Below are 13,922 nucleotides of genomic sequence, written 5' to 3'. Positions count from 1 at the left end.
TTCATGAGGAGGTCTGCATCAGGCTAATTGGTTTTAAAGCAATTAAATGTATTTTCCTACAGCTTTCTTTAGACACAGCCTCACATGAGCTGCACAAACTGCAGCAGGGCAAGTCAGGTTACAGACTTGCAGCACATCCGCTTCTCTAGGCCAAGTGTGAAGTTACACAATAACATGGATTGATCTCCTGCACAGGCTTCTCACACCAACAAAAAACCCAAACAAAGCACAAAGAGCTGTGTGCTGCCCTTCAGGTTTGTCTATAGAGTCAACTTCCTCATCTACATCCTTTCTAAAACACACAAAGCAAAACTCTGCACAAGATAATTGCTACGAGTGGAGACACTGCTGCCACTATCCCACTAGTTCAGAACTTTGTGGGCCAAAGTCTTTCTAAAGAGAAATGAAGGTGAGATTTCATAGGCAGCCAAAGCATCTAATAACCCCCATTGCCTCTTATACCAAAGTCTGTATTATCAAACTCTTTCACAAACAAACTGGTCACTACAACAGTAGAAAAATGCTTCAGTTTTTAAGTTGGTTAGAGAGTCCAGGTGGCTGGGATGTGATAGGTACCCCAGAGGAAGTGAGTGGTGGGAGTGCAGAGCTGGGAGCTTACCCCACTCAGCAGCAACCATTAAAGCAACAAAAACATTTACTTTCTGCTGGCTTAGAAAACTGAAATACAGAGAGAAGTAAACACCAGAAGCAGTCCAGTGATAGAGGCTAACATGCAAGACCAGAAGGACAGAAGGGAGAAAAGGACAAGACAAAGGGACAAAAGGAGGAACTGAATCTTTTGAGGTGCCGGATCATACCTTCCATCTCATATAACTGTACCATGAGAATTGAAACCAGAAAATTTACTGTCTGTTTGGGCAAATTAGACCTGAATTCAATTTTATAACCACGATATCTACCCAGGCTACCCCATTAAAAAAACCAAAGGAATGCAGATGATCTGTGCCACACTGTCAAGACAATTCCCTCTGCATATTTGGAGTTAACTCAACTTATGACCCCTGTTTTAGAAATGTGAAGAGTAAGTGGGTTAAGTGCCAGAATTTTAAAAGTATGGTAGTAGCTATTGCTGCTGTTTTACAGAAATGGTTTCCAATTAAACTCAGCTGCAAGTACAGAAGGAGATGGACAGTGAATTACAGTGAACCGGAGTAAACAATTCCATGCGAGTGTTCCAACTGAAGGACTTTTCCATCTCCCCCTTCCAAATGACAGTGGGAATATTTACACTTATAGAGATGGTTACAAATTTAGTTTTCTTTATACTGAGAGATAAAACTTCATTTGCCTGTAGTAACTCATTCATAGGAAAAGCACCAGAAACCAGGACAGAAATTATTACCTTGTTATTTTTGCTGCTGCTACTGCTAGTACTTTTTTCTCCTGCATAGAGAATCTAAAAGTACTTTAAAGGAAGCCATGATAAGTGAGATAATACAAGAGGTTGATGGTTTTTCATAGTTTAACCTTAGTTATTCATAAATCTGAAATTACACTGAAATATGTGTGTGTGTGTGTGTAGGTTTGATGTATAATGAAAACCAAGCAAAAATTGAAACACTTTCTAACATACAACAGTCATTGTAAAAAATACAATGAATCTTCAGCTTTCACTCAAGAGCAGCTTCATGGCAGATGACACAGTCTCTGTATTCTGGTTTACAAACAGTTGTGTTGTAGAACCAAGATGAAATACTCCTCTTACTCACCTTTGGATCGAGTGGAGATGTCCATCCCCTCCACCACCTCCTGCTCTGCCTTTATTTCCTCTTCAGCCAAGCTGCAGGATTCAAAAAGCTGAATTAGAATACTCAGAGACTGTATTGTTCTCATGTCTAACTTCATCCATGAAGGTCAATGTAACACTGTCAAACACAACTATATGAAAGGCCTGTTTGCCAAAGTATACACTGATCAAAACATGTTGAGAAACAATCCAGGTACATGTATACAACTGCAAGTTACCAATCACAAAAGTAACATTTTCATACTAATGACAGTCTTGTAACACATAGTGAAGATTATGGCACTGTATGTATAAATTGCATGTGTGTGACAGAAAAAAGAGGAATTCTGCTCCTTGGAGTTCCTAGCCTAGGATAAACTATGTGGACAGATGCCTGCCAACATTTAAATGTTCATCAGCACTTATGAACAGATTAGCTGAAGTAACAGACTTAGCAACACAGAACAACTTGCAAAATTAGAAGCTAAAGTGCAATTTTAAACACTATTTCATAAATAATTTTAAGGATTTTGAAACCAGACTACATAACAGAAAACTGAATATTTATAATTTGTTTGCAATACAATTCCACTAATTATTAACCATAACAAAGAGTAAACAGTACAGAGTTGTTACCACTCAACCTTAACACAGTCAGTGTTTATTTGCTCCGAGCAGGATTGAATTATTACAAACTACATCTCACATTCTGATGTTCTATTTTTATAGTGATGCCATATAAAAAGGCAACTCAACGAATTTGACTAGTTAAGTCATTCTGGGGAAAGAAAGTGGAAGGGAGAGGAAAAGTGAATTAGAATGAAGATTGATTTACACACCAGCTTTGGAGATCTGACTATTGCAGATGTGAGGTAAAAGAAAACATACCATGTTGAAGCAAACCCAAATTCAAAATGATACACAAACGAGGTTCTGGTGCCTCAAGCAGGTATCACAGTGTCCACCAGAGCACAACAGCCATGGGAGATGCAGATCCTCTCCTCTACAGTGACAATTTACTGCTCAGCCTGCCCATGGAAGTTGCTGCCCTTTTTGCACTGATATGGCAGGTTATCCATTTCTGCTGCTATGGAGTGGACTGAGGTTCCATTCAGCCATCCCAGCTCCAGGGACAGAGGCCAAGAGGACAGCCAGAGACCTTGGCTTTAGCCACTGTGTATAAGTGTGCCTGGATCAGCTCATCAGAGCTCAGAAACAACAGTGAGGACTTGGTTATATTTACATCAGAGAAACTCTTCAGCCTGACAAACAGTTTATATTAGCAGAAGTTTTGTTAGGGGTATAAGTAAAAAGATATTCCTAAACAAAGTAAAACTTAATAGCAGAAGGACTTTTTAATCTGGTATTTGACAAAACTACTTCTAATTAACTATTAGCTACTGGGGGGTTGGGTTGCAATTCCTTTCACACTTCTAAAACGACACAGTTATGTCAGCAAAAATTTTAAATACAAATTAACCAAGCTCAGTGTATGAAAATCCCAAAGCTCAGAAGATCCATGAATTCCAGAAATCATTACTCTCTACTTGTCATTTGTATAGGGAAATAATTTACAAAGTCACAAAACACTGAAGGGAGGTTCTATTCTACCAGCATCCACCTCCCATCTCATGGACTACTCTGATCATTTCAGGAGCAAGGAAAGGCACCCATATGACCAGAATGAGGGTAAATGTGTAGCACAGTTGACTGTAGCACAATGCTTCTCAGATTTATTTTGCATGGGCAGATTAAATGCATAACATAGCTGATGTACTACAATGCTCACCCATTTACTATGCATGGGCAGATCAATTATCCTGCACATTTGTTACACCCTTTCCCAGGGGCCTCCAGCAAAGAAGAGCTGGCAGTGGGCTACAGACACCAAAACATTTCATGCACCACTTGCCTCTGCCCAGTCCTCTCCTAAGCAATGGGAAGGGATGGGCTCATGGGATGGGTTCATTGTTCTCTCCCAACGCTGCATCGTTTTTTTTTTCTTCCCCTTCCTCTTTATAAAATCCTATTTCAATATCACCAAACTGTAACAAACTTCCTATTTTTAAAACATCATGTATATATGATCAATAATGCATACAGGCAAACATGTACACAGGAATTCTGTCAAGAGTGAAGTAATTTGGCAGTGCACATTACCTGCTTCTAAAATACAGATCCAGTTTCAGACCCAGACTAGGACATACAAGTCTTTACAAGGCTCAGGTTGAAGACTTATGATCATTTTACACTGGCTACTACTAAAAGGAATGGTTTGCCCAACCCTTAACTTCATGTCCCAGAAATCCCATCTATTTTACCTGAGTCAGTTCTGTGATGTAGCTCACTGTGCAGTTGGACATGTGGGAAATGGGAGAGTACCACACATGAGGATGGGAGAAAAGAGCAACATCCTTTTAGCAGCAGCTGACATTTAAGCTACATTAAAGCAATCATATTATTCCAGACTCATCCAAATCCATCGAGCACATTTTGTTCAAATCACAACCTCAGGGGAACATGATACAACAAAGATGCAGTAGTTGCTCCAAGTCAGTATTAAAATACACAGAGTTGTGCATGAATCCTGGATGAGAAATGGGAGTGGTGGATCAACACAGCAACACCAGAGCAGGAACTGTTCCTGCTTCCCTGATCAAAGTACCAGGGGAACTTACAGCCTGACTGAGGATGTTCTGTGCCCTGGGACCAAACCCAGCCCTTCAGGGGTTACAGGGCAGGACTCCTACATATTAGTTACAGCACGGGAGGGGTTTTCAGCTCTGTCTCTCCCCATATAACCAGCCTAATCTAGGAACCTGAGCCATCACCATTTTGAGTGTTCTTGCAATAGATCTATAGAGGCAAGAAAATTATTCCTCATACACAGTTTCAAGATGAACAAAGTATCTTAACCACATCTCTGATACAATGAATCATAGAAAGACAGAATGGTTTGGGTTGGAAGGGACCTTAAAGATCACCCGGTTCCAACTCCCCTGCCATGGTCAGGGATGCAAACATCACATCAAAGGTGCCTCAAGATGGCCTTCCCAAAGACCTGAAGTTTAAATCAACACTTGAAGCATTCACCACTTGACACCAAGGGTCCCCATTTTCCTTAGCCATGGAGGAGCACATTCCCTACACACACGTGTGCACCCTGTGTATCATCCACAACTCACACCAAATTGCCTCCTGCACCACGAAAACTGAGCCTCAGAGGAACAGATGCATCTCCATATTCTCTGCTATAATTAATCTTTTAAGGGCACTAACATTTAAGCGCATAAGAAAATCACTGAGATTGTTCTGAAAAAAAAATAATCAAAAAGTTGGGGAGGAACGGTGAAATAAGTGTGTTAGACATAGCTGTAAAAGATACTTCCCATTCACAGCTCTTCAAAAGCCTCTCCCATTGTTTTATTTGCTGTAATGTGTAATGACTTGCACAACATGACATTGTTTGAATGGTGGCAGTGATGACTGTAGTGGTCATCTTTGAAACTCAAGTTTGTAAATACATTATAAAGTTTACAGTAACTTTTCTAAACCTGACAGATCTTTTCACCTTTGCACCTTACAAAGCACAAACTTTCCAATGCAGATGTTTCATTAGCAAAAGATTTCCAATTAAATAATTCCAGAAAAACAGGTCCTTAATCAGAGGTACCTTACTATTACACACAACAAAATAAAAGGAAAATTAAGACCAGCAGCAAAATAATTATGAACAAACATATGGCTCTATGGAAACAGTAACTGTGTGATCAAGTAGACTCTTCTGGAGAGTTTTATTTCGAGAATTCATTTTTGCAGGGCTCAGAGCAGTTATTTCAGCCAGCATGCATTACTGTCATGCAAGTATGAATGTGATGGTCTGAGGCTGCAGACCAGAAATGATACTGGAATACACTCCATTAAGTACCCAGATGAATACAATAAATTCCTTAAGTCATTCTGAAAGCTACTCTTAATTTCTAATTAAGATGAATGAACACAGAGGAACATGTTTTAAGAACACAACTGAAATTTAAGCTTTGCCAGTTTTCCTGTCAATTGAACAGAACACCAATTAATCATTTAAAACTTCCCTACTCATATTGACAAAACTTACAACAACAACAACAAAATTGTTTTCTACAATGTTAAACTAATTTGTTCCATACAAATTAGTTTAACATGCCTGAATGAGGGTAGAAGGGGTGGAGGTTATTCCTTTGGGGAGAGTTGGGCACAGAAAGAAAAAAAAAATAAGGATTGCAAACATACAAGACTTAATGATACTTACGTAAAAATGGAAAAATAACTTAGCTGCCTAACTTTTAAATATGTTCTCTACTAAACTGAAGAGAGGGTGGAGGTTTTTTATATAAAATTCAGTTTTTCAAATTTCACACCACTAAACAAAATACTGACTTCTCTGTTTAGGAAAATCATTCCTTTACTAACAGTAGTACTTACCTGAAAAAATGTCCATATGCAAGACTATTTAAAGCTGCTCTAACCTATATTAACTACAAAGAGCAATTAAAAGTTGCAGATGAACTACTGCACCTTGACATTTAACCATGAAAAACTGACAGATATGGAAAACCACTCGAAACAGCTAATGCCCATATACACAATCCAGATCTACATCAGGGAATAACACATTAATTTCAAATCAAGAACTATGTATTTATGGAATTAATTTCCTTTTAATGAACAGAAAACAAAACAAAACAAAAAAAAAAAACCTGATTTAATACCATAAGCACTAAAACTGAATTTCATCCTTAAGATAATTCCTGCCTCTCCTACATCACATCTGTGAGCAGCAATTCTAACTAATGATTTCAAAAAAAAAAAAAAACTTGCATTCAATAAAAATTTGAGAGAAAAAAAAAAAGAATATATATTAGCATGCCATTGCTGAATAAATAGCAGCTTTGTATAAGCACTCACCTATAACAGTCTCTTACTCATCGGTAGCTATGCTATTTATGCAGGGTTCTTAAAATGGCGTCTGCCAGCACTGCACTGCCTCACTCCTGGACTGGAGCTAAAATGGGAGCACTTTGTTCAATACCAGTAGCTCCTGTTTACACAGCAGGGCAATATTCAAAGCGAGCATCTAAATATCAGAAATGGTAAAGAACGACAAAAGGACACCTGACATCCGAGCGTTTAACTAAAAAAAGGCACAGGAGAGGGAGATTTGTGAAGTCACAGGTTACTAAGGAAATCACTCGATTTTTAGCTTCACTCTCCAGTTTGAGCACCTCGTGTTTTACATCTCCTTCTGTAGAATTCCCTGCAAAACGCTCCATTTGTTATTTGTAAGCAAATAACATTTTGTATTAAGCAGTTAACATAGGCAAAAGGCTTGTTCACATATCTGTGCACAGCAATGTTTAAGCTATTTACCTCTGATAACAAGCAGATAAATCTATTTCTCATTTAAAGAACATACAGGTTCTTTTTAAAACCTTACTCTAATTCAGTGTCCATTCAAAATAGCTGCACAAAAGAGAAAAATCGAGGGAGGGAGGGAGGGAGGGAGGGAGATCCTTGGTGTCACACAGTCATCTTTAAGACTATAAACCAAACAGCTGAGGCCCAAGCAAGGCAACCAAATAGCTACAAGATTTCAGACGCTAAAAATATAATTTGAGAACAATCATGTTTGAAAGTAAAGGGTTATGCTGGCTAAATTAAGAGTGTTAACATCCTGTTAGAGCATGGTTTTAATCTCACAGTGTGAAACACAGATGCTATGGCAACAGGCAGTAAAGGGTTAACATAATGACAGACAACTATCAAATAAAAGAAACTCAGTTCCTATGAAGCTGTTGCTAAATTAGACTTTAACCCATGAATACAAGGCGTTTTTATTAATAACTATATTTAAAATACTTTCTGCATACAATTTAAAGGGCCAAGCTTGATGGCCTACTATGATGGTTTCCAGTCTACAGACCCCTCCAAGCCAGTGTACTCCCACTAAGGGGTTTGGAGACAATAACTAAGTAAATCAAACCTGGTCTAACAGGCTTAAATTCACTCTAATGGGATTCATGTGCCCATGGGAAAAATACTGGGGGGATCCACAAACAACAAAATTTGAAAATTGCCATCTACTGTATTCTACATGAGCAGAGGTTATGTTCAAATTTCAAGATATTTAGGAAATCCAAATTAATACCCTGAATCCCATACAGAGAAGAGGAGAGCTTTTACTCAGATTTATAACCCTTTAACCAATTATGCTGGAGTGGTACCATTACTATGGAAAACTGACCATGACCTATCACTTTTCAGCTACTGGATCCACACTGCCAGTAGCTGAAAAGTGATCCAGTACAATACACTTGAAAACAAAGCAAAAAGAAAAAAAAAAAGAAATAAAAACACCCCACAAAACAACAACAAAACAAAAACTCAAGCAAAAGTGATATCACAAAATGGAAGACGGCTCAGGAAGATGAGCCAATTGAAGTTTATGGACACTGATCCAAAGGGCTAAATTTGTAATGTAATCTACCTACTTATGAATTTTGAGCATGAAGTTCCTTCTATTTCATGCTTTCTCAGCAGCCACGTAGGTCTTCTGCTATGTTTCAGTACTCCTACCTAATGTGGGGGGGGGGGGAATGTCACATTTGGAGTGGTTTATACTCTGCATTTTCTTCATTCCCAGTATGTTAAGTAGTGTCATTTGTTTAAAGAAATTACTCAGCTTTTCCCCAGCACTATTTAGCTTCCAACTAAAACAGTTTGCTTGCAAAGAATGTAGCCTGCAAAAGGCATGTAGCTTTTAAAAAGCTACTTTTTTCACCATGATTTATAATCCAGATCACTCCTTTGTTTTCCCCCACTGCATTCTTTGTCCAGTTAATTACAAAAGTAACTGGATGTTGGCACTAAATAATAATGGCTAATCATATTCATCCTGGGCAATTCAAATTACTCTTTAGTAGCCAGAAAACTTACAGTGCAATTATATGATTAACTGCTAGTTATATTAGAATAATGGCCATTTGCTACAAGCTGAATAAACCTCAGTTACATTGCTTCATACATGCCCTGTCTAATTGTGATATTAACAAGATCCAGTCCAGCCAAATCTTGGGGAGAAAGCATACGTGCTTTTTCCCTGTGTCTGTCACTTGAACAAAACCCCACATTCCACTTCTGTCCCGAACAGCAAAAAAATCAGCAGAGTGCTGCTTATTATGCAACCTAGGAAAGTGAGTGATAACACCACACCTTGACAAAGCACCAAAAAATACATGAAATTCTTCAGCTTGGCTGAATTTGCTTTAGTTAGATGGAACAAAGATGGCAGAAATTTCCAGAAGGCCTTTCTCAGCCCTGCCACTGCAATTGTCAGTCTGTAACCTGCCTGCTGCAGCAATTGGCTCCGGCGCTGGCGGAGCGGCGCGATTGGGCTGAGCTGAAACACAGCGCTGCTGCCCCTACCTTGCCTCAGACATCTTGCTGCAATGCAGACATTTGTTTTTTGTGAACTATAAAAGAATTGCATCCGAGTGATTAAAAATAGTGAACTTTTAACAGGCCGGCGACGCTCCGGTCCGTTACACGCGCGAGGGCAGCTCAGACAAATGTGCTTCACTGTCAGCGGCGTGTCTGGAGGTGCAGATTTGAAACAGATCCTGGTTTAACAAAACCTGGGGGAGCCATTTTAACACAGGCTTTCTGATTGCAGATCACTCGCTCCTGCTTCCTCATATTAAACGAGTATTACGTTGTTCACTCTTCGAGACTGAAAGTAAACTGCATAACGTGTACAAACTGCTGTCAGGGAAATTACGTCCAAATGTAATTTTTGGTCATTTGGCAAGGGAAGAACAAAAACCAGAATAACTTCTTAGCTGTGTCAGCACTTTTGAGTATGCTGAAAAATGCACTAAAATCGCACACAAAAATGCTCTCACATGAAATCCATTGGTACCCCAGCAGTGTTTCAGGTTGCAAACTGAACAAGACATTTTTATAATCTAATCCTGGGGGATGGGGGAAGGGGGTAGCAGAGGGAGGGGGGGGAAGCTGTTAATCAAAGTAAGACAGTCAAAGTAAAATACTCATACTGGTAAACAAGTAATTTGCTATGTTATAGAATGTTATCAAATCCATGGCAAGGGTCTAGGAAAGTCAGCATGTACTGTGGCTCAGTGCAGTCATCTGCAAAGCTAGCCTAGCTCTCAGCTCTTCCCTAAAATCATGGATGTGTGTGTGGACTGCTAAAACAAGTGCAAAAATCACATTAAAAGCACAAAAGCGCATCCTTCCTCTGCTTTTGTAACAGCCCTGGTGATCACTGAAAAACAGCTTGCTCAAACAAGCATGCAAGCGTTACAATTAAATTCTTCAAAAAGGGCACAAAATGTTCTAAATTAGCTATAAATCGAGCAAGTTTGTCTGAGATTACACTTCGTATAGTATCAGAAACATATGCTCATTAAGCATTATTTACTTTACTTCATAAGGTCACTTCATTGCTGAGCACTAGCACTTTCATCACACTGAAAAGCCCAAGGAACGGCGAAAATGCGCTTTACCCTGCAAACATGGTAATTAATGATCTATGACCAAACAGCAAGTACAATATTTTTCACTGGCCTGAGGTAAACAGGAAGTAAAAGCTTCAAAATTTAGAGACAAATTATTAAAAAACCAGTGCATTCAAATTGAAGAGCTTACATGTACAAGTCCCTTAAAATGGATGCTAAGCAAATCTGATTTTTTATAAGATTAACCACTAACGTTACTTCATCTACTGCACTAACTGACCCAGTAAAAACAAAATGTTTGGAAAACTATTAAAAATGTTCAGAGAGTAGCATGCTGCTTACTTACCAACTGTTCAAGCACTCATCTCATTTTTCCAGTTAAGAAGATACAACAGGCTGGCAGATTTGAGAATTGATCAAAAAGGCATTTCTTGAAACAATTACGTAGCATTAAACCAAAAGTTTAAAAAAAAAAGAAAAAGGAAAAAAAAAACCAAGAAAGAACAACATGTACTACTGTCATGAACCACACATGATTTTATATCTTCTGGACTCCACAACACAGAACTGTGGCTGACACAATATAAAACAAAAAGGCACAGATAAAAGGTACATTAGTTTATTTGAACTATGTAAAACGAGAAGGCTAACAGTTCAAAAGCATTTTCCATAAAGCATCAGATTTGTAAACAGATGCACTGCTGCATTTTACTGAGCAGCACCCCATTCCCAAAATCTGCAGCATAAAAACTCCCTTTTAAAGGAACAAAATATTAACCATACATTGTCCTTCTGAAAGAGAAACGCGTTGCATTAATTACTCCTGCAAGAGAAAAGGTTCAATAATCATTTTAAGTTAAGATAAGCTGCATAAAAAACATGATGCAACAGCACACCACCACCTAGGCCCAATATCTACAATCTGCCATTAGCACTTTTTGCTGATGTCTAGGTTTTCAAAAATCCCATATTTTCTCAGAGATAACTTATCTTAGCTGTTCCATTCACTGTTTAGAAAGGTAAACTTGCCTGTTCTTCTGTCTGCCATTATCCCTGCTTGACTCCCTGTAGGGCAGTTAAATGCATCTGCTCCCTAGCTTCCATTTTCTCTCCAGCAGGCATGTGACACAACAGACAATAGTGCTGGCAAACTGCTCAGAGACAGAAAGCTCCTTTGGAATACCAGGATCTTGATAAACTCTAAAAACACCATCCTCCTGTGAAGAACTAGGTATGCCAAGGCTTTGCCAGACTGTAAAACAAAGCTGTGGCTAATGGCTACTAACCATGTGACCCAAGAAAGCAAAAATTTTAAACAGTTCCAACTCAATATAAGTGCCTGTGGTGTGAGTTTTGCACGAGAAATCACAGAGAACCACGCTCTCAACCCACAACTCATAGGCCTTAGAGAAAAAGCAAGGTAAAAAGCAAGGCTTACCTCTGTGGATGCATTGTTAACACAGTGTTATGTCAATACTTATAAAACATGGAGGACAGGCTCTCAGTACTCGGGCAGGGAGGGCTTGGCACTCCGGCTTGATCATCTGTCTGCCGCATGAGAGCCGCGCCCGGATTGGCCGCCGCGGCGAATCCGAATGTAAAGCGGCGGGGGATTGGCCGAGACACTTCCTGAGCGATTATCTTTGTGCGGCTCCCGGAGCAGGAGCCATCCCGGGCGCGGGGCAAGGCCGGCGCGCTAGGCCCGGCCCGGCCCGGCACAGCCGCCGAGAGCCCGGGCCGCCCTCCCCGCGCCGCCACACCGGCTGCCCGGCACGGGCGAGCGGGCCCACACTGCCTGCCCCGGCAGATGTGCCTCAAACACGCCGTTACTTGAAGGCGTTCTAAACCTGGAGGAGGGAAAGAGTTCGCCCCGGCTCGCCAAAAGAAGGAAAGAAAAAAAAAAAAAAAAAAAAGCCGCCCTTTTGTTCGGCGCTGAGTTCGCTTTGCTGGTGCCCTCACGTCAGAGCAACACTTACCCGAAAGTGAACATGCTCAGCGGGGACTGAAATTAATGGGCTCGGAATTCAGAGAAGAGTTCTCCTGTTCCAGAATTTAAATATATTAACATGTGCCGCTGCGACCGCGTACCTACACTCTGTGATTTCTCTAGATAAGCTGAGCCTTGGTGGGGGGAAAACGAGCCCTCAGACAGGAAAAATTCACGTCTCGTTTCCCCCCCAGAAAAGCTGCTGTGGAATAGAAATCGCTTTGTCACGGAGGAGCTGCTGCCACTCGGCGCGTGCCCTTCCCCGTGTTTGAAACGCTGCGGAGCCAAAACCAAAAATATCGATGTCAGCCCAGACACCGAGACCCCCCGGCCCCCTCCGGCCCGCTCCAGGCTGTTACACAAAAACTGACTTCCTTAGGAGCGGCTGCAACCGCAGTTTCCTGTCCGTTAACCCTCTAGGACTTGGTGGCTTTTTAAGGTTCCACGCAGGCCCTAAAAACAGAGATTTCTCTGCGTGGCAGCTTATCCGTCTGCCCCCACAGAAACACGGCGTTTCAGGTGGTTTTGCCCTGCCTTTTTACCTTCTACTAAAATGCTGCAAATGAAACGGAGTGAGAAAACAGCGTGTAAGCCACCGGTTTGATCTTGGGCCAATTCCCAAGCTTTTCATTAAAAAGTGTGATTCTGTTCTCTTCCCTGATGCAGTGAAAGTGAGAGGATTTATCACTATGCCAGAAAGGTAGAAACTCTTAACTCCAGATGAAGATTTTAAAGGTTAAATCTTTAGAAAGGGCCTTCACATTATTCTTCAGTATTTTGCATCTGTATTATATAGCTCAGTATTATCATTCTATAGCCATGAACAGATTACAGTGGAAACCACAGATGAAAAGGTGATTCTGAAGCATATTGAGTATCATCAAAGGGTTATTTATTAAACAAAAACCAAAAAACAAATGAAGTTGTAGAGGGAGAAGCTTAATATTGGAACAATAATTATTAAATAATGAGCTAAAATAACCAAAGCAAAATAAACATTCTTCCAACACAGCATGCAGGATTGTGCAAAACCGACTATAGAAAACTCTCTTACATAAATCTACAACAAGACTGCAGACAGAATGTGCACTTTGCTCTGCTTTTAATCCAGTGCTAATGATCCCAGAAACAATCGCTGCAAATAAAACTAATGCCCTCCCTTACCTCCGTACAGCACCTTTCATGATATAACTACTTTACCACACAAACCTCTCTGCTTGAGAGCCGACATGACTCACAACTGTGCCACTCAGTAAAATTAATCATCCTGCTCTGCATTGTCCCACAGTGCATTCAGATTATTTCTTGAGATAGCATTGTCACAGGGAAACTGCCAAACCAGCCTATCCCTGTGCTTACAGCTTTTGTGTTTCTGCATTTTAGGCTGCAACAGCGGATTAACAGCCCAGAGTATAAATTATCATCTCATAAGTAATTCTGGAGTCCCTGCTGGAAGCATTTTCTCTTTTTAGATTTGGCAACGCTTTTCAGGGCAGGGAGCAGGAAGCCTCATGGATTACACTGGCCGTTTGTTCTGATTTAGGAATGTAGCAGAAACTAGGGAGAGTGCTGCTATAAAGGGAGTCATACAGCCCACTACAGCAGCAGGAACACACTGCAAATTCATGACATTCAGTGAATACTTGCATCAGTTTTAGTAGTTCAAACCATT

The 13,922-nt window shown here is 40.3% G+C and overlaps 1 protein-coding gene across 4 annotated transcripts in view; it reads right to left on the bottom strand.

The window, feature by feature from the left end:
- ZMYND8 (zinc finger MYND-type containing 8) overlaps nt 1-12,134 on the bottom strand; it is a 47,535-nt gene extending 35,401 nt beyond the window's left edge. For 2 of the 4 annotated variants that reach the window (XM_051803519.1, XM_051803517.1), the window contains exons 1-2: nt 11,702-12,134; nt 1,731-1,801 (exon numbers count right to left, since the gene is read on the bottom strand). In XM_051803519.1, the coding sequence (XP_051659479.1) occupies nt 1,731-1,801; nt 11,702-11,715 (85 nt within the window). In that variant the 5' untranslated portion in view covers nt 11,716-12,134. The remainder of the gene's footprint in view (nt 1-1,730; nt 1,802-11,701) is intronic. The other 2 variants (XM_051803516.1, XM_051803518.1) reach the window with 2 other exon arrangements.
- Between the last annotated feature and the right edge of the window lie 1,788 nt (nt 12,135-13,922).

Source organism: Manacus candei, unplaced genomic scaffold (assembly GCF_025592945.1).
Source record: "Manacus candei isolate 608988 ecotype Guabito, Panama unplaced genomic scaffold, ASM2559294v1 h1tg000057l, whole genome shotgun sequence".
NCBI lineage: Eukaryota > Metazoa > Chordata > Aves > Passeriformes > Pipridae > Manacus > Manacus candei.
Note: the sequence above shows the minus strand (reverse complement) of the source record. Positions and strands in the feature narration are given on the sequence as shown.